Genomic DNA, 21,395 nt, shown 5'->3' with positions numbered 1-21,395 from the left:
GCACGCATCGACTTCATGGTCAGAGCTCAGACACCACAAACAATTTTCGCGTGGGTCTGTCACTGACATTCGGCCACCACACTCCCTACAGGGTTTAAAACCCGAATTTCGGGGCTGAGACATTGTAACACTCGAAGCGAAACAGTAGCTCCCTGGAGCCTCGAAGGAAAAAAAAAAAAAGTTACTCGAAGGCACGGAAAAAGGGAACTGACGTCTGCACGCCGACGAGGACCTCTTATTGCCTGGATGACGTCATACGGCGTCGCGTGGGACTCAGGCAATTGTGACGTCGACGTGCAGAGCTAGTAGAAAAATTCCGTCAGATGCTGGCGCATGGGGGGAAATTCTTTCGGTGAGGAATCCAGAGGTAGCTAGTGTATCCACCAGAAAAGACGTTACCGAAGGTAAGTAACTTGTTCTTTACGGACAAAGAGTAGATCCTGACACTGATCTAGAGCAAGATTACTCTAGACCATGTCAATGCGTGCACAGATTTCCTTCCACAACCAGATCGTCAATAAGGGACTGTTCATGTACACTAATGGGCACTCTGCCAGAAAGAGTGTCCCTAGTGGAAGATTGTAAGGAAAGGCCTCCTTGGCATGGTTACCCCCTGACTTTTTGCCTTTGCTGATGCCAAGTTATGATTTGAAAGTGTGCTGGGACGCTGCTAACCAGGTCCCAGCACCAGTGTTCTTTCCCTAAACTGTACCTTTGTCTCCACAATTGGACAACCCTGGCACCCAGGTAAGTCCCTTGTAACTGGTACCAAGGGCCCTGATGCCAGGGAAGGTCCCTAAGGGCTGCCACATGTCTTATGCCACCCTGGGGACCCCTCACTCAGCACATACACACTGCTTGCCACCTTGTGTTTGCTGTTGGGGAGAAAATGACTAAGTCGATATGGCACTCTCCTCAGAGTGCCATGCCAACGTCACACTGCCTATGGCATAGATAAGTCACCCCTCTAGCAGGCCTTACAGCCCTAAGGCAGGGTGCACTATACCACAGGTGAGGGCATACGTGCATGAGCACTATGCCCCTACAGTGTCTAAGCAAAACCTTAGACATTGTAAGTGCAGGGTAGCCATAAGAGTATATGGTCTGGGAGTCTGTCAAACACGAACTCCACAGCACGATAATGGCTACTCTGAAAACTGTGAAGTTTGGTATCAAACTTCTCAGCACAATAAATGCACACTGATGCCAGTGTGCACTTTATTGTAAAAATACACCCAGAGGGCATCTTAGAGATGGCCCCTGAAAACATACCCGACTCCAGTGTGGGCTGACTAGTTTTTGCCAGCCTGCCACACACCAGACATGTTGCTGGCCACATGGGGAGAGTGCCTTTGTCACTCTGTGGACAGGAAAAAAGCCTGTACTGGGTGGAGGTGCTTCTCACCTCCCCCTGCAGGGACTGTAACACCTGGCTCACCCCCTTTGTTACTGCGCCACAGGGCATCCCAGCTAGTGGAGATGCCTGCCCCTCCGGCCACTGCCCCCACTTTTGGCGGCAAGGCTGGAAGAGATAATGAGAAAAACAAGGAGTCACTCCCCATTCAGGACAGCCCCTAAGGTGTCCTGAGCTGAGGTTACTCTTACTTTTAGAAATCCTCCATCCTGCAAATGGAGGATTCCCCCAATAGGATTAGGGATGTGCCCCCCCTCCCCACAGGGAGGAGGCACAAAGAGGGTGTAGCCACCCTCAGGGCCAGTAGCCATCTGCTACTGCCCTCCAGACCTAAACACCCCCCTAAATTGAGTATTTAGGGGCTCCCAGAACCGAGGAAGATCGATTCCTGCAACCTAAAGAAAAAGGACTGCTGACCTGAAGCCCTGCAGTGAAGACGGAGACGACAACTGATTTGGCCCCAGCCCCACTGGCCTGTCTCCCTACTTCGAAGAAACCTGCAACAGCGACGCATCCAACAGGGTCCAGCGACCTCTGAAGCCTCAGAGGACTACCCTGCATCTAAAGGACCAAGAAGCTCCCGAGACCAGCCCTATTCAAGAAACTGCAACTTTTAAAGACCACACATTTCCCGCCGGAAGCGTGAGACTTTCCACTCTGCACCCGACGCCCCCGGCTCGACCTGTGGAAAACCAACACTACAGGGAGGACTCCCCGGCGACTGCGAGTCCGTGAGTAGCCAGAGTTGACCCCCCTGAGCCCCCACAGCGACGCCTGCAGACGAAGTCCAGAGGCTCCCCCTGACCGCGACTGCCTTCTTCAAGGAACCGGACGTCTGGAAACCACACTGCACCCGCAGCTTCCAGGACCTGAAGGAACCGGACTCAGTGCGGAGCGACCCCCAGGCGATCCTCTGCCTAGCCCAGGTGGTGGCTACCCAGAGGAGCCCCCCTGTGCCTGCCTGCATCGTTGAAGAGACCCCCGGGTCTCCCCGTTGATTCCTTTTGAAAACCCGACGCCTGTTTGCACTCTGCACCCGGCCGCCCCTGTGCTGCTGAGGGTGTACTTTCTGTGCCTGCTCGTGTAAAATAAACTAAGAAAATATATTTTTTTCTATACAAAATCCTGTTGGCCTGGAATTGTCTTTGAGTGTGTGTTCCTCATTTATTGCCTATGTGTGTACAACAAATGCTTAACACTACCCTCTGATAAGCCTACTGTCCGACCACACTACCACAAAATAGAGCATTGGAATTATCTCTTTTTGCCACTATCTTACCTCTAAGGGGAACCCTTGGACTCTGTGCACACTATTTCTTACTTTGAAATAGTATATACAGAGCCAACTTCCTACAAAGGTAATAATGAGGTATTGGTTATAGGAGCTAATAAGTTAAATATTGACATCACTGCACCCACAGCATCCTCTTCAGTCATTTTCGAGACCTTGCACTGTTGATCTTTGTCAAGGCAGCTCCTCCATCTGGTTTCAGGCCTCCTCCAGCTAGTAATGGGCATTTTCCTTACTCCAGCATGTTTGTGAGGGGCTCCAGCAAGAATTCTAAATAAATACAAGGCCCCAGATCAGATTCTTTATTTCTAAGAGCCAACCCTCCACCGGACTTATAGTTGCTACCAGGAAGACACACTCCTTTGCTTCTGCATCATCCGTACCCCTGAATAAAGAAAGTAAACAGATTACTTCTGGGGGAGAAAGATATGAGGCACATTAGCCTCTTTCATGAAAGTCACCAGTGCATCAGCGTTACTGGGTAGACACGACAGGGCTCTCTGGAACTTACTTTTGAGTTTTAAAGAGAAAGCTGCCCAGAGAAGATAGGCAGCATTTTCAAGAGATTCTTCAAGCGGGAGGCATAGTGTAGGAAGCTGACCTGGTGTGTGGTGGACACCTAAGGTGTTAACACCTTATGCCCGGTCAAGCCAATGCCTATTAGTGAATGAAGACTGTGTCTAGGAAGCCAGGCTATCTAGCGGCAGCTGTGGATGAGCAGCCAAGACTTATAGAGGAGGAGTGCAAAGCACTTGCAATACCATAGCAGTCACATGGTAGCTTATCACACCTGAAAGGAACCACCTAGTGTTGCAAAAATAATGGTACTTTATTATAGTAACACTGAACTAGATTTTGTAAGTAGTCCCCCAACTGGAGGTAAGTACACACTATACATATGCACAATAATTAGGAATTAGCATAGGAAAAAAGTCTTGGCAAAAATTGTTGAAAATACCTAGGGCCCTAGGGGAGTGCCAAACCATATACTAAAATAGTGGAATGCGAAGTGAAGTCCCCAACCAAGGATATGGCGTAGTTAGATGGTAGCTGGGAGAAATCGGGACCCCAAGAGGTGAGTACCTTGGTGACCTTCAGGGATCAGGAGAGCAGAGGTAAGCTCCTGGTTTTCCCAAGTGCTAACAGGAGGAATTAAAAATCGATTATGCCACAGCAGGACCAGACCAGAGGAATCGAAAGGTGGATTCTGGAAGAAGAGAACCTGCTAAAGAAGTTCACGATGGAGTCTCCAGTCTTGGGAGGAGCCACTGCCCTTCTGTGGATGAAGATCCGGGTAGACGTGGGAAGGAGGTCAGCTGTGGAGACCAGGAGCTGCAGATAAGTTGTTGGAGTTGTACAGATGATGTGCCAGATGGTCAGTGGTTAGGAGAACCATCAACAAGCCTTGGCGAAAGCAAGAGGAAGCAGAAGAATTGCAAGTCTGAAGAGGACCAGCAAGGTCCAGTGGAGTCTACCCTTGGAGGGGACTCCGGGCAGACCCTCAGCAGTCAAGAGTCATAGGAAGCAGCTGCATCCCCTGGAGGAAACCCACTGGCAGCAGGCACAGCAGGTTCCATTGAGGCCCAATCACTGCACCACATTGCTGGAGCAGCAGAGAGGAGACTGTTCTTGGAAGGATGAAGTGCTTGGGCTACTCTGAGCCTGAAGATCCCTTGGAGCAGGAGACAACAAGCCTTCATTTCTGCAAGAGTTGCGATGCATAGGGGTGTACTGACCTGCAAGGGCTCACAATCTCCCAAAATGGGCAGAGAGGTCCAAGGGGACCACTCTGGACCACAACCTGTGCTGCAGGATCCATGCAGTTCCAGGGGAGAGCAGATCCACGCAGCTGGTCATTGTTGGTGCCTGCAGATGCAGAGGAGTGACTCTTTCACTTCAAGGAAGATTCCTTCTTGCTTCTTGGTGCAGCTGAAGTCTTGCCGACCCCTGAGGATGCGCAGATGTGGAAATGTTGCAGTTGCTGGAAGGAGTCGGGGAAACTATGTTGCAAGGTGAAGTCGTCTCAGGAGTTGCAGTCTTGCCGGTTCCTGAATTGTCCAGTTGTGTATCTGCAGATGATGCAGAGAAGTCCTTGTGGAGCCTTGCACGCCATATCTGGGGACCCACCTGCAAGGGAGTCCCTAATTAGCCCTAAAAGCGGATTTGATCCTATCAGAGGGGATCACTAACCTGTCTCCCTGGGGCCTCTGCACATCTTGATTTCAAGATGGCAGAAAAAAGTGGCTATTCGAAGGAGCTCTGGGCACCACTCCTGGGGTGATGGACAGGAGAGCGGTCACTCCCCTTTCCTTTCTTAAGGTTCACGCCAGATCTAGGACGGGGTTTTAATACAAGAAGGGCACCAGATGTCCCTTCAGAGCACAGCAGTGGCTTTGGGAGGCTACCCCTCCCCAGCCTTGTGACTCCTGTTTGCTCTCTCTCCCACAGGAAATCCTTTGTTCTGCCTTTCCCTGCCTGAGCTGGTCAAGCAGCAGAAGGGCAGAAATCTGTGTGAGGGGGCTGCTGCTGCACGGGCTGCCTGCAAACCCTGGAAGACTGGTTGGAGCAATACTGGGGGGGTCCTCTAAGGAGCCCCCAGAATGCATAGAATCATACAACCAATACTGGCATTAGTATTATGGTATGATTCTGACATGTTTGATTCCAAATATGCGTGATACCAAACATGCCTATGTTCGGAATTCGCATTATGTTGCCGGACACAGGTCACCTGTGTCCAGTGCTCAGATGAAATGGCTTTCCTGCACTTTCAAAGTGGAGTTTGTAGGAGCACCTCCTCTTATGCAGTGGTGCCCTCACACACCGGGACCTGCACCCTGCCCTTTGGGCTGGAAGGACCTACTATAGGGGTGACTTACAGTGACCTGGTGTAGTGATCTGTGGTGAAAGGGTGCATGCATCTTTCCACGCAGGCTGCAATGGCAGGCCTGCAGAACCCTTTTGCATGAGCTCCCATGGGTGGCACAATACATGCTGCAGCCCATGGGGGACCCCTGGTGTCCCCATGCCCTGGGTACTCTAAGTATCAAATACTAGGGACTTATAATGGGACACAAGTGTGCCAATTGTGGAGTGCACAAAGGTCCTAGGTAACCATATTTGGAGGGAGAGAGCACAATCACTGGGCCCTGGTTAGCAGGATACCAGTGAAAACGGTCTAAGTACATTGATAGCAAGCAAAAAGTGGGGGTGACCATGCCAAAAAAAGAGGGTTCTCTCTTACACCTAGTAGCTAATCAAATTATTAGCGCAGCTGCGGATGGTTCGGGCCTAGTGGCCCATGGTTACTCCCATGGAATAAGTGCAAAGCTTTTGTCATGGCTGCGTCGTAGAGGACTTAAACCTGAGGAACAACAACGTATCATAAACCTTCTGTAGGAACCTGGCTCTGTACATACTATACCAAAATGAGGTATGGTGTGTACAGAGTCCAGGGGTTTAACCGAGACTAAAATAGATAATACTAATGGTCTTTTTTGTGGTAGTGTGGTTGAGCAGTTACTTATCAGAGGGTAGTGCAAAGCATTTGTTGTACACACATAGTCAAAAAATAAGGCATACTCAATTACTAACTCCAGGCATTTTGCTTTTATATTGGAAAAATATATTTTGTTAGTTTATTACTAGAACCAAAGGATCTTAGTTGCAAGTATGTATCAAGCATATGTATCAAATGTACTTGTTTGGATCTTGCAGATAAAACTGTTTATAAGTAACACTTTTCAGATTCAAAAGTTGACACTTGCTGCAATTCTTCATAGGTATCAATAGTCCTAGGGGGGAGAAAAGTGTTAGCACAGAAAGTAGGTAAGTACATGACTTGCGATTCCATTCTTCGGGTGTTCGGATGTCCACAGGTCAAAGTTCAAGTTGAACCCCAAAAACACACCATCAGCAACACGGTGCCGGCCGGGTGCAGAGGTCAAAGTTGGTGTTGGGTTTGCTATGGAATCCTATGAGGGCTGGGGAGACTTAGTAGAAAAGAGATTGCAGTTAAATACCTGTAGTTTCAGGACACAGGCCTGGGGGGTTTAGGGCAGCACCAGGAGGGGCCACAGGTCGGCACTGAACAGGTACCTTTTAGCGACAAAGGGGTAGATGGGGGCAGGATGCAAACACAGTGTGGGGGGCCGAATGCTTTTCAATAAGGGAACCCCGGGGGCCACAAGTTTCTGCAGGCTAGGTCCAAAGGGTTGGTTCCAGAAAACCAAAGGCTGGACAGGAAGGAGAGGTGCTGGATGTATGTTGCTGGATCATCGGTCTGATTCCCCAAGGCCAGGGGGCTGCGAATGCATGGGTTCCTTTAGGAATCTTTGATCTGGTCGTGGTCAGCGGGAGCCTCCTGGTTTAGGCTGCAGAAGTCGTGGTGGTGGTGGCCAGGATGGGTCAACCCAGGATGGACTCCAGGTCAGAATCGCCTGGGGACCTTCTCTGGACCGGTGGGCCACCTGGACTCGGGCTGTGGGCTTTGGATGCAGAGTGGACAGGACTTGTGGATCTGGGATGGTTCAGGAGGCCTCTTGGGGATTTCTTTTGGACAGGGCTGCTTTCCTCAGGAGTTCTTGGTCCTCTGCTGGGCAGGCAGACCTCTGGGGTTTGTAGAGGTCGCTGGTCCTGCAGGGTGCGTCGCATTGTTGGATCAGGCTGCAGAAAGCCCGGTAAGGCTGGGGCCAAATCAGTTGTCTTAAGTCTTCACTGCTGTGGTCGGCTTAGTAGTCCTTCTTTCTTCTTTTGTCTTCTTGAGGTCGCCAGGAAAGGAATATGGTGAATGAGGTCCAGGGGAGCCTCTAAATACTAAATTTAGGAGTGTTGCAGGGGCCAGAGGGCCAAACACTTCTGGTACCCACTCCCTATGAGGAGGGGTGGGCACATCCCTAACCCCGTTTGTTCCGAAGATGGAGGATTCTGGAAGGAGGGGTCACTTCAGCTCTGATCACCTTAGGGGTGGGTCCTAGCTGCAGTGGTCACTCCCTGTTTTACATAATTTTCCCACTGGACCTGTCGCCAAAAGTGAAACTAGGTTTTGGGGGGGGGGGGGGGGGGTCATTTCCACTAGCTGAAGTGCCCTAGGGCACTGTAACAATAGGCTTGAGCCTTTGAGGCTCACTGCCAAGTGGTACAGTTCCTGCAGTGGGAAGGTGTGAAGCACCTTCACCCAGAGCAGGCTTTGTTTTTGACCCCAGAGAGCACAAAGGCTCTCACCTCATTGGGTCAGAAACTTGTTTGTTAGTGGCAGGCTGGCACAAACTGGTCAGTCCTGTATTAAAGGGTTGGGTAAAATTCAGGGGGCATTGTTAACATGCTGTCTGTGTGCATTTTACAGTATTTCCAACAGTGGCATCAGTGTGGGTTTATTGTGCTGAGACGTTTAATACCAGACTTCCCAGATTTCAGTGAAGCCATCATGGAACTGTGGAGTTCGTAATGACAAAGCCCCCACCCAAATACTTAGTATGGCCACACTGCACTTACAATGTCTAATAATGGACGTAGACGCTGTAGGGGCATATTGCTCATGCAGCTCGGCCCTCACCTGTGGTATAGTGCACCATTCCTTAGGGTTATAAAGCCTGTTAGAGGGCTGACTTACGTACCTATGCCACAGGCAGCGGGTTGTGGGCATGGCTGTCCTCTGGGATGCCATGTCAACTTTACCCTTTTATCTCCACCAGCACACACAATCTGCAATGGCAGTTTGCATGTTTGTGTGGGGTCCCTTAGGGTAGTACAATACATGCTGCTGCCCATAGGGACCCTCCCTGGACACAGAAGCCTTGGTACCTCTGGTACCTTTTACAAGGGACTTAGCTGTGTGGCAGGGGTGTGCCAATTGTGGCAACAGTGGTACAGTTTTTGAAATAAAACTGGTACTGGGGTCTAGTTAGCAGGACTTCTGCACACATCAGTAAAGGTAGCACAGATAACAGGAAGAAGTGTGGGGGGGGGGGGAGGGGGTTACTACAAGCAAGGGTCCAGTTTCCTACACCATCCATTTGCAGGCAATTCATTATTTGGACCTTACGCAGCCAAAGGCCAAGATGAAAATGGAGTTAGACATGCTGAAAGCCATGGGCCTAGACAAATTCAGAGACTTCCGCAGAAGAGATAGACCGTACAACAGGCTCCCCTACCATCAGAAGGTACAAACCCCTCACTTGGCCACTAGGCCACAACGACGGCAATTCAAACCACAATTGTAATCCCGTAAACCAACAAGGGAACGAGGAGCTAACAGACAGCCTCAACCTGCTTCCAAAACGCCAGGCAAGCAATGTGATGTTGCTTCCCCCAGTTCTGTCATCCCCTTGGGTGGGGAGAAGTATCCCCAATAATCTCAATGAGTGATACTCCATAAGCAACGACAACTTGATCTTAAATATTGTACAGAGTGGGTATTACCAACACTTCAAATCCCCTCTGCTTCCACCATTAAAAACATCTTGCCAGCAGCAGATGCTCCTACAAGACGAAGCCTTCACATTACTTCGGAAAAGAGCTATGGATGAGACGGGGTTGAGGGGTTGTACTCCTATTTCCATGTGAAGAAAAAAGGTCCAAATAAAAACTTGAATCATTCTAGACTAAGACTATTGAATAGACACATACACAAAGAGAAATTCAGAATGCGTGCTCCATCAAATTTACCCCAGCTCCATCCGTGGGTAAAAAAGGGGGGGGGGGGGGGGGGTGAGAGACTGAATGTGTTTAAATCGATCTGCAGGATGTCTACTTCCACATCCAGGTAGCAACGAAACACTGGAAATTCTTGTGTTTCACATTAGCATCCAAACACTACCAGTACAAAGTGTTACCCTTCGGCCTGAGGTCAGCTCCTCACACATTTTGCAAGTGCATGGCAGTAGTGGCATCACACTTTTATGGAGGGAAAAAGGTTTTCATCTAACTGTACCTAGACGACTGCCTAGTGAAAAGCTCCTCTCCAGCTCGAACAACTCAAAATTACCAAATCTGTCTAGAGACTATCCAATAGCTCAGTCTTCAGATCAGTATGGGCAAATGTATACAAACGCCAAGGTAGAGGCTACACTACTTAGGGCAACCCTGAATACAAATCTTGCAAAAGTGTATTCTTCAGAGGCGAGACTGTTCTCAATAGCGCTGAGGTGTCAACCTCCTTTACACACAGCATCCGACTGCCAGACAAATAGCTTCAATTCTGGGTTCCATGGCCTTGTGCATTTTCATTGTCCCCAATGCCAGATTGCATATGAGACTGCTCCAAGAATATCTGGAGGATCAATGAAGTCCATTAGCAGACAGTACAGGTTATTTATGTCACCAGCAGCAAAGCACTCACTACAATGGTGGACTCATCGTCAGAATCTGCTAACGTGTCTCTTTCCATCTGGGCATTCCTGCACAAACTCTTGAACAGATGCATCTCTCCAGGGATGGAGGGCTCACGTGGGTTCCCTCCAAACTCCTGCTTGTGGTCGGACAAGGAGCAACAATACCACATCAATCTGCTGGAACTTTTGGTAGTCCATCTATCCCTCAAATCAAACCAGCTCTCTTCTGGTAAAAACCAACAATATGTCCACAGTGTATGATTAACACCAAAGGGGGGGAGGCACACTATCTCATCCCCCATCTTGGGAAGCTCAGGCCATCTGGAACTGGCTAATAGCCAGGAAGTTGTCAATCACAGCAATTCACCTTCCAGGATTCCAGATCGCACAAGCAGACTCTGTCGAAGCTTCAAATTATGCGACTGGACACTTCAAGACAACGTTGTGCGCGATATCTTCCGAGAATGGGGGCATCAGCAGATGGACCTGTTTGCTAACGACTGCAACAAAAGATGCCAGGACTTCGCATCCAGGTTCTTCTGACCAGGAACAAAGGGGAATGTCCTTTTGATAGACTGGTAGGGGATATTTCTGTACGCATTTCCACCCATTCTTCTGATACCGATGGTCATCAACCAAGGTATACAGGGCCAGGACCATACTGTTCTTAATAGCCCCAGAATGGCCCCACCAGTGCCGGTACATGGACCTTCTCCAACTGTCGGAAAGACCACACAAGAGGCTGTTGTGCAAACTGGATCTCCTCCACAAGATCGGGGAAGACTTTCTACCCTAACGTTCTGTCTCTGAGCTTGACAGCATGGCTGCTGAATTCCTGCAACATAGACTTTCACAGGAGTGCATGAACATTCTCAGCGAGTTGAATAAGCCATCAACTAGACATTCTTATTCCTTTAAATGGAAGAGGTTTTACATGTGATGTGTTCAGAATGATTGCCATCCAATTCTCTGTCAGGAGGATGTCGTATTACACGACCTCCTCCACCTAGATTTACAGTTTTCATCTCTTAAGGTAAATCTTGCAGCAATTACTGCTTATAGAAAATCACCTTCTCAACCATCATTCTTCCGTATGCCTGTTAAATATTTTCTAGAGGGTTTAAAGAAGGTGTTTCCTACTGTTCGATCCCCCTCTCCTCCTTGGAAGTTAAATGTATTCTTTAAAAACTCAGGGGGTCCACCTTTTGAACTTACTCATAAGCTTTCTGTACAGCACCTTACATGGAAGACTTTCTTGTCGCCATCAGTTTCGCACGCAGTCAGTGAAATTCAGTCTCTGTGTTAGTCTTATGGAGTGTTCCTTGCTAAAAGAATAGTGATGAGGACTCGCACTAATTTCCTTCCCAAAGTGGTATCTGATTTCTACTCTAACCAGACAGTCTCACTTCCTGCGTTCTTGCTTATATGTCTATACCAGTGGAAAGAGCCTTAAACTCTTTAGATCTAAAGGGCACTGAAGTTTTATCTGGACAGGACTAAAGACATCAGACTATCTGATCACTTGTTTGTGAATTATGACCCAATAGAAACAGGCATTGCTGCCTCTAAACAAACCACCGCCAGATGGATAGTTAGGTTTTACCTGCTAGACCCAAAGCCCATTCTACAAGGAGCAAGGCAGCAACAGCAGCCCTCCAAAAGAATGGCCCCATCTCCAAAAACTGCAAAGCAGCTACTTGGAGAGAGGTACCTACTTTCACAAGGCATACCTGTCTAGATTCAGATATTAAGACAGACACCCAAGTAGTTCAAGCCCCTTTAAGAAACCTCTTTAAATGTCAGCTGCTTTGTGCTTACCCTTATTTCATCCGCAGGGGTGTGGGATGGGCTTGCTACTCTAATCAGTGCTTATGGCTATTGATGAGGATCCTGAGGAAGAGAAGGATAGGTTACTTACCTGTAATCCTAGTTTTCTCCCAGGGTAATCCTAATCAAAGTCATAAGCAACCCTCCCACCTCCCCGGACGAAGCTAGCCTACAGAACTTAATACATGGTGGTGTCCAGTTCTGTATATCAGCGTAAAAAAGTACTGACATAACGGTCACCTCATTCTCACCTCTGGGACATGATGGGATACAAGAGATCCTGGAGGTCTTAAAGGCACTTGATTGTGCTTTAATGCAGCCTATTGGCTAACCATACCTGCACATTTTCTTGCAGTTTTTCTCTTTAATAAAGACTGTTTCCTACACGCTTTGCTCTTTCCTTTCTGATGTACAGAAATGTTGAAGTCTGGTGAGATGTACATAGGTGGGAATATTCAGTGCTTATGACTCTGAGGATTCCTCTGGAAGAGACCTAGGATTACAGATAAGTAAACTTCTCCTTTCTTGACCTCAAAAACAATCCAGAAAGCATTGTTGGATGAAAATGTTTGTGGTTTCTACCATCTCTTATTCTACATATTCTTTCTCCCTAGATCTTACCAGACGCCTGTCCGCGATGAGGAGTCGGAGTCTCAGCGGAAGGCAAGGTCTCGCCTCATGAGGCAGTCTCGAAGGTCCACACAGGTATGTAACGAGCAATAAGTATTCCACTCGCACATACCAAGTGCAAAAGCATGATGTAAAAAGCTCAGTCAACACTGTGTATTTCTGATAGATACACCTGCCCTGTGTGCCAGCATTCCACAGAAACCATTTCTTTACAGCTCTCCCATGTAGACAAGGACAACGAAGGGAGTTGCAGAGGCCTGTGGAAGAGGAGCAGTATTTTTGCGGGGGGCCTGATATGTAAGAGGGGGAAATTGTTTCTTTGGATCCATAGTTTGAAAGGCTGAAGGTAGCAAGTGGATTAAACACCTCCCCAGCATAGGAGCTATTGTCCACAAAAGACATTCTTCTTCCTCAGCTGGCTTTGTAATCAATCTGATGGAGAAATTTAGCCATAGATTCCTTACTTTAGAATCCTCCTCAGGTGCAAGACTAGATCTGAAAATGTTTTCCCACTGCATGTCAGAAGAGGGTGTCGCTCAACTGCGTACCGATGTTGTCCACCACATGTGGCGTAAATGGAGTCCATATAACCTCCTATCCAATGTGCTGTTTTCTTCTTTTTCATGCTTGCAACGAAGATCCGGTAATGGTTTCTCAGGACACTTTCACCCTACTTTGACATTTTTGTCGGCAGAACAGTGTGATCTTTCCTGTCCCCAGGGTTCAAACCCTGCGGGTCCTGTGGACAACAAATGTCGGCCTCGCACCCCCACTGTATTTGTATGTGGTGTCTGGGGGAGCACAATGACTCTGGAGTACGACTCCTCATCAACTTCAGCCATAGGTGCTGTGGACGTGTAGTATGAAGCTTCTGGTGGTGCAGCTGTCAGAACCTTCCCAAGCTTCCGGTTGAGCTTGGTCTCTTTCTTGTACTATGGTCCGTTCTCATGCCCATTCCAAGAGTTCTTGTGGACGTCATTCTCCATCGACGCACAGTAAGTCCTGACGCAAATGGTCAAAGTTGCAGCCTCTCCCATCCTCACAGCGTATAGCCTCCCACCACTCTTTGGTTGAGGAGTGGAGGCTCGAGTCAACCTCCTGTCTCTCTCCCTTACCTGGGCAAGACAGACCCGGATGCAAGAATATTATGTTTCTCTTCATGCTATCTTTGGAAATTCACCTTCTCCTGGACAGCCTTTAAGCCCCAAAGAGATGCAAAGTTCCTCGACTGTGTCCACATTGAAGGGTTCGCCCTCTGCTTCAGTTGGGCATTCTGCTTCCGTTTTCGAAGCTGTAATGGTGCCAGTGCACGGCCGTTCAGCATTTCCACCTTCAGTGCCTGTATTTGATCAGCTGACTCTAGTAAAGCCGATCAACTTCCAGTGTCGAGGCCTCACATTCTCGTTGCCGGTCAACATCTGGTACGGTGCCTGTCTGATACCTCTGCTTTCTGGGGAATACCCTCATGTTAGTCCTTTTGAGGGACATAGGTTGGAGGTGCTGGGGAAGAGGTGGGGTGTCTACCACCCATTTCTCATGCTGCTCAGCCTCCTATGGAGGACAGCTGACTGACTGACCTAGGTGCTGCTAGTGGCTTGGACTCTTTCCTCAGCCTCAGGCCTCCTTATTCTGAACTGTTTCCTCAGGCATCCTCCTTGTAGTTTGGTGGTACAGGCTGCTTCTGCGTCCCATGATATTGAGACTCTTCCACATGTCTTGTCTGGCAGAGATGACAGTAGACTTGACACTGGCAGGCATATTTTCTCCTCCACCAGTTCTGTTCTGTGCTCTCCTAATAAGTCTTGTTTTCTGATGGATACAACTACCTGTGGATTCCTCACCTAATGAATTCTCCCCATGCGTAGCATTCGGCGGAAACTTCTCTCCAGCTCTGCATGTCAGCAAGGACGTCACAATTGCCCAAATCCACACGGCTCAGCCTGACGTCATCGTGGCAATAAGAGGCCCTCGCCGGCGTGCTGATGTCAGTTCCCTTTTTTCCGTGCCTTCGATAACGGTTACTTTTCCAGCTACCTGTATCGTTTGCTGTTCGGAAGGGATACTTTGTATTTTTTGTCAACATGTCGGCCCCGAAGAAGTCGGGTTTCAAGCCCAGTGGAGAATGCAGAGGTCGGATGTCGGTGACTGACCCCCACAATGACTGTCTTTGGTGCCTGAGTTCAGACCACGAGGTCCAGGAATGTGGGTCATGCCAAAAAATGAACCCGAAAGCCTTGAAGGAACGTGAGGCTAAGTTGTTCTTAGCCAAGGCTAAGAAAGAGAGAAAAGGGCGCCACAGATCATCGTCGGGGAAGTCAACTCACAAGAAGCGGCGTCATCGTGATTCCAGGCGTTGATCCAGAAGCTGATCAGAGTCGAGGTCTCCGTCGACACAACGCCGTAAGTCCTGGGAGGTCAGCCCGACGGTGTCCCCTCAACCATTGACTCCGCAGCCATCCCCGGCGCTGTCTGTCTTTGAGGTTGTGGAGCCGCAGAGTCAACAAGCTTCTCCAGTGCATCCAGGCACGCAGGAGTCTAGTCCGGCTCCGGCTCCTCAGGACTATCCTGCCTTCCTGGCTCCGGGTACGGAACCAGCGGCATTTCTAAATGCCATGTTTGCTATTTTCCAAAACATGGCTCCGGGAGGTGGTGCACCGGCTTGCCCCATTGGTCCCCTGGCATTTAACTTAGGCGTTCTGGCTCCGTATAGGCCGACGCCGTTTATGCCGTTCTGTCCTGCAGGAGACAGTAGCCCGGTGCTGGCGGTACAGCCATTGACGTCGAGGAAGAGGCCTTCGACGCCGTTATCTGTTGATATGGAGCCCCGAAGCCAGATGGCGTCTACGGGTGCAGGGCGTATATCCACGGCACTGATGGATCCATCTACAGCGTCGGGAGGATCCGGAAATCCTGTAATGACGCCTTCTCGGCGCCATTCGCCGACGTCATTGCACTCCATGTCAACGCCGTGGTTGGAGGCCAAATTGCGGTCTAGAAGGAAGGCCCTCAGGTTGTTGGAGAGAGAGTACCAGCGGCAGATCCTTGAGGAAGGGGAGATTGCTGAGCCCCAGAGTGAGTTTCAAGGGTTGGATACGGCCAGTGGACTAGATACTTCCCCGGAATGGGATCTGGCTTTCCCAGGGGAGTATACAGAGGAAGCAGCCACCTTTCATTCTGTCATTAGGAAGGCTGCGGATTTCCTGGAACGTCCCCTGCCTACGGCGCAGGTTAAAACCAATATCCTGACAGCGGTACTTCATCCTGCCACGGCCATTGCAGATCATCTTCTGTTATTCAATGAGGCTCTCAAGGAGCCAATAGAAGAGGTGTGGAAGACCTGTCACTTCGTCGGCACTGTGAGCAGGTCGGTGGCCAGACGGTATAGGTCTGCACCTGGAGACCCCGAATTTCTATCTAAGCATCAGTCTCCAGAGAGTCTGGTCGTACAGGCATCCTGTTCTTCACGATCAGCACCTAGCTCCTTTCCAGGAGTACCATCTGACCGGGAGTCTAAGCGTATCGAACAGTCGGCCAAGAAAGTTTTCTCCTCGTGTAGTGTGGCATTGAAATCTGCTAATGCTACGTGCATCCTTGGCAGGTACATACACGCAATAATGGATGCAGCGAAGACAGCGTTACCGGACATGCCCCAAGACTTGCATGTCCTACTTTCGGGTGCCCAGGCAGCGACTACGCAAGTCATAGAGTCCGGGCTGGATACCACGGACTCTGTTGCTAGAGCCCTGGGGACCTCTATTGCCACCAGGCGCCATGCTTGGTTGCGCATATCTGGATTTTCATCAGATGTTCAGGCAACGCTCTTGGACTTGCCTTTTGATGGGGCTAAATTGTTTGGCTCTAAAGCGGACTCTGCGCTAGAGCACTTTAAGGAGTGTACGGCCACTGCTAAGGCCTTGGGCCTGCAGACTTTTTCGACCCCATTTAGATCTTTTAGGTGACTGTGAGTTTTTGGACGAGGGGCTTCCTTTCGTGGAAGATCGCAGCAGGCAGGACAGCAGTCTTCGAGCCTCCCTTATCGATCATTTAGGGGGCGAGGTAGGGTCCGCACTAGAGGGGCCACCCAACAGCAGCACCCTTCCTCTTCCTCAGGAGGGATGCAACAGGGAAAGCAGCCCTAGTCCTCTCACCATAGCGTCCCATGCCCCTCTGGTAGGGGGAAGGTTATCTTTTTCTTCCCGTGTGGGAGTCCATAACATCCGATTCCTGGGTCATCAGTGTGGTGAGAAAAGGCTATGCCCTTCCCTTTCGGGAGATTCCTCCTCCCTTCCCTCCCCGTCCTTCCTTTTGTTCAGAAGATCATCTCCTGTTGCTAGAACAGGAGGTTCTGTCCCTATTGTCGAAAGGTGCAGTGGAGTTGGTTCCAGAGCAGGAGAGGGATCAGGGATGTTATTCAAGGTACTTTCTGATCCCCAAAAAAGATGGTCGTCTGAGGCCTATCTTGGACATGAGGATTTTGAATTGGTTCCTCAAGCAGGAGAAGTTAAAAATGCTGACTCCAGCACAGGTACTTATGGCGTTGAACAAGGAGGATTGGATGGTGTCGGTCGACTTGCAGGATGCTTATTTCCATATTCCCATTCTCAAGTCACACAGGAAGTATCTCCGTTTTGTGGTAGGGTCGCAACACTACCAGTTTGCGGTCCTTCCTTTTGGTCTTACTTCCGCACCTTGAGCCTTCATGAAGGTGATGGCGGTTGTTGCAGCAGACCTCAGAAGGAAGGGGATAGCAGTATTCCCTTACCTGGACGATTGGTTGATCAAAGCTAAGTCTTCGGAGCTTGTGCTGCATCACCTGCGGCTGGCAACCCAGTTGTTGTTCAGTCTGGGCTTTTCAATTAATGTGCCCAAGTCTCACCTGGAGCCCTCTCAACGTCGCCTGTTTATAGGGGCAGTACTAGACACGACATTGAAACAGGCCTTTCCTCCGCCACAGCGGATTAAGGACATTCAGGCATTGATTCTGATGTTTCAAGAAGGAGCGGTTGTTCCAGTCCTCAAAGTCCTTCGTTTGCTCGGTCTGTTTGCTTCGTGCATTCTGTTGGTCAATCATGTACGCTGCCACATGAGGGCTCTTCAGTGGTGCCTCCGCAGGCAGTGGATCTTGAGGAGTCGATAAAGATCTCCAGGGACACTGCTTCGGATCTACAATGGTGGGCTGCGGGCGGCAACCTGTCTCAAGGAAAGCTGTTTTCGCTGCCTCCTCCAGTGACCACAGTGCTAACGGATGCTTCCACTTTGGATGGGGAGCTCATCTGGGGGACCTGGAGATAAAGGGTTGTTAGTCTCCAGTGGAGAAGATGTTTCATATCAATCTGCTGAAACTGTGGGCGATTCGTTTGGCCCTCAAGTCCTTCCTCCCTTCCCTTTGCGGTCAGTCGGTTCAAGTCCTGACTGACAACACGACCGCGATGTGGTACGTCAACAAGCAGGGAGGAGCAGGGTCGTACCTTCTCTGCAAAGAGGCTCTGATCCTGGGCACAGGACCATCGGCGCTGCATAATAGCAAACAATTTGGCCAGGGTTCAAAATGTGCGTGCAGACAGTCTGTCGGTTATTCTCAGACGATCACGAGTGGCGTCTTCATCCGGATCTAGTTCTTTACATCTTTCGGATGTGGGGTTTTCCCTGGATATAACTCTTTGCCACTCGGGAGAACGCGCACTGGCCGTTCTGCAGCCTTCAGTATCCGATGCAGTGGGTGTTGGGGTATGCGTTTCAGATGTCCTGGAACGACCAGTTGCTTTACGCGTTTCCCCCCCATACCCTTGATACTCTGAGGTGAGGAGGGATGGCCATTTTGCGCGGTCTGTGCTGCAGGAGCTCTTGGTATGACCAGACGGACACCCTCCTCTGAGGTGGTACTGCTTTGGGACTCTATTCATTAGGTGAGGAATCCACAGGTAGTTGTATCCATCAGAAGAGCAAGTTACTTACCTTCGGTAACGCTTTTTATGGTGGATACACTAGCTACGATGTTCGGTGGCATGTGTAGCTGCAGATACACATGCTGTGCATTATCCTGCCATCTAGTGTTGGGCTCGGAGTGTTACAAGTTGTTTTTCTTCGAAGAAGTCTTTTCGAGTCTTGAGACCGAGGGACTCCTCCCTTTTGGCTCCATTGCGCATGGGCGTCGACTCCATCTTAGATTGTTTTCTTTCCGACATCGGGTTCGGACGTGTTCCTTCTCCGCTCCGTATTTCGAATCAGGAAAGTTAGCTAAATATCGAAAAATCTATGGTATTGTTCTCGTTCGGTACCAGGTTAGTGTTAGTTTATCGGCACCAACAGCAGGAGCGCTCCGGCGGCCCTTCGGGGATTCCGTTCTTCAGCGGGGCCTGGTCGGCCCGACCACATCCATTGTCGAAGACTAAATGACCGGACCCCCTTCCGCTTCTGTCCGAAGTGTCACTCGAAGTATCCCTATACAGACCAACACCTGGTCTGTAATCTGTGTTTGTCACCAGAACACAGGAAGGATACTTCTGAGGCTTGTCGAGCGTTTCAGTCTAAAAAGACCCTACCTGATCGAGCGAGAAGACTGCAAATGGCGTCGACACCGAGAGAACAACTCGACGTCGGAGAGGAGGAAAGAATTTCCATCCAGGGTACGGACTCTTGACGAATCCGAAAGTGAGCGACCCTCGACGGTGCAGCGAACAGTTAGTAAAACTGCCCCGTCCAAAACTCACCCAAAAATTGTTAAGGCCAAGGGGACGCCACCGGCAGCAGGCCATGGCTTAACCCATCGAAAAGAAGGTGACCAAACATCGGCACTGAAAAAAGCCAGACATTTGCCGAAGACTTCCGACTCCGGTCGAGATTCCGGCACCGAACGATATCGACGCCAAGAGTTCGACTCACCCAAAGTGAGCAAAATATCGTCGGAACCGAAAAAACATTTTCTGAAACATCGGTACCGAAAAAAGCGGCTTCGGAGCCGAAAAGAAGCTCTTACACAGAAGAGCAAGGACTTTCCAGCCAAATGATGAGACACGTTTGAGCAGTAAATAAGTATGGATGAACCAGACCATACGCAAAGGAGGTTGCATATCCAGAAAGAGACTGGGAAAATTCAAACTCTTCCTCCAATTAAGACCAAAAGAAAACTGGCATTTCAGGAGACAGGAAACCGAAGGTGGCCAGAGAAAAATCTCCACCACCAAGGTTTTCACCACAACCTTCCCCGCTACACTCACCACAACTGTCTCCAGTGGGAACACCTCCGATGCGGTCACCTGCATATACAGGGATGACACAGGATGATCCTGACGCATGGGACTTATATGATGCACCAGCATCAGTTAACAGTCCTGATTGTTACCCAACAAAGCAGTCACCTCCAGAGGACAGTACTGCATATACGCAGGTACTGTCCAGGGCAGCTACGTTCCACAACGTAGCAATGCATTCTGAGCCAATAGAGGATGATTTCCTGTTCAACACCTTGGCATCCACCCACGCTTCCTACCAGAGTCTGCCAATGCTCCCGGGTATGCTCAAACATGCAAAACGGGTATTCCATGAGCCAGTCAAAGGAAGGGCTATCACGCCTAGGGTGGAGAAGAAGTACAAGCCTCCCCAATGGATCCTGTTTTTATAACACAACAACTTAAACTGGACTCAGTGGTTGTAGGAGCAGCAAGAAAGAGGGCAAACTCTCAATAGTCAGGAGACGCACCACCGCCTGACAAAGAGAGTTGAAAGTTTGACGCAACGGGCAAACGAGTGGCAGCACAGGGAGCCAATCAATGGCGAATTGCTAATTCGAAAGCCCTACTTGCTTGCTACGATAGGGCACACTGGGACGAGATGCAACACATTATACAACACTTGCCCAAAGAACACCAGAAACGTGCCCAGCAGGTTGTGGAAGAAGGTCAGGCAATTTCCAACAACCAAATAAGGTTTGCACTAGACTCTGCAGACACGGCAGCACGAACGGTCAGCACTGCGGTAACCATTTGCAGGCATGCATGGTTAAGAAGCTCTGGATTCAAGCCAGAAATCCAGCAAGTGGTGTTGAACATGCCTTTTAACCAAGAACAATTGTTTGGGCCGGAAGTGGACACAGCAATTGAAAAGTTAAAGACACAGACACGGCCAAAGCCATGGGCGCGCTCTACGCCCCACAAGGCAGAGGCACATTTCGAAAGCCACAATTCAGAGGGGGTTTTCGAATGCAAACACCAGAGCCTTCCACCTCTCAGACCAGACCCACCTATCAGGCACAATACCAGAGGGGAGGGTTTTGTGTCTCATATAGAGGAGGACAATTCTCAAGAGGAAGGAGAAAGTTCCAAACACCTAAAACAAGCCAAACCAAACAGTGACTCCAATGTCACAAAACCTCAACACTCATCACCAGTGGGGGGGAAGACTTGCCGCATACTATCAGAACTGGACACACATCACTAAAGACGCATGGGTCCTAGCCATTATCCAACATGGTTATTGTAAGGAAATGCCTCCTTGGCATGGTTACCCCCTGACATTGTGCCTTTGCTGATGCCAAGTTATGATTTGAAAGTGTGCTGAGGTCTGCTAACCAGGCCCCAGCACCAGTGTTCTTTCCCTAACCTGTACCTTTGTTTCCACAATTGGCACACCCTGGCATCCAGGTAAGTCCCTTGTAACTGGTACCTCTGGTACCAAGGGCCCTGATGCCAGGGAAGGTCTCTAAGGGCTGCAGCATGTCTTATGCCACCGTGGGGACCCCTCACTCAGCACAGGCACACTGCTTGCCAGCTTGTGTGTGCTAGTGGGGATAAAACGACTAAGTCGACATGGCACTCCCCTCAGGGTGCCATGCCAACCTCAAACAGCCTATAGGTATAGATAAGTCACCCCTCTAGCAGGCCTTACAGCCCTAAGGCAGGGTGCA

At 49.7% G+C, this 21,395-nt stretch overlaps 1 protein-coding gene across 1 annotated transcript in view; it reads left to right on the top strand.

Moving 5' to 3' along the window:
- The window catches only part of PPP1R12C (protein phosphatase 1 regulatory subunit 12C), a 615,622-nt gene that overhangs the window by 377,826 nt on the left and 216,401 nt on the right, over nt 1-21,395 (top strand). The window contains exon 13 of the mRNA XM_069201799.1: nt 12,478-12,568. Coding sequence (XP_069057900.1) covers nt 12,478-12,568 — 91 coding nt within the window. The remainder of the gene's footprint in view (nt 1-12,477; nt 12,569-21,395) is intronic.

This window comes from Pleurodeles waltl, chromosome 7 (genome assembly GCF_031143425.1).
Source record: "Pleurodeles waltl isolate 20211129_DDA chromosome 7, aPleWal1.hap1.20221129, whole genome shotgun sequence".
NCBI classification, from domain to species: domain Eukaryota; kingdom Metazoa; phylum Chordata; class Amphibia; order Caudata; family Salamandridae; genus Pleurodeles; species Pleurodeles waltl.
The sequence above is the reverse complement of the archived record's forward strand: the minus strand, read 5'-3'. Positions and strand labels throughout refer to the sequence as shown.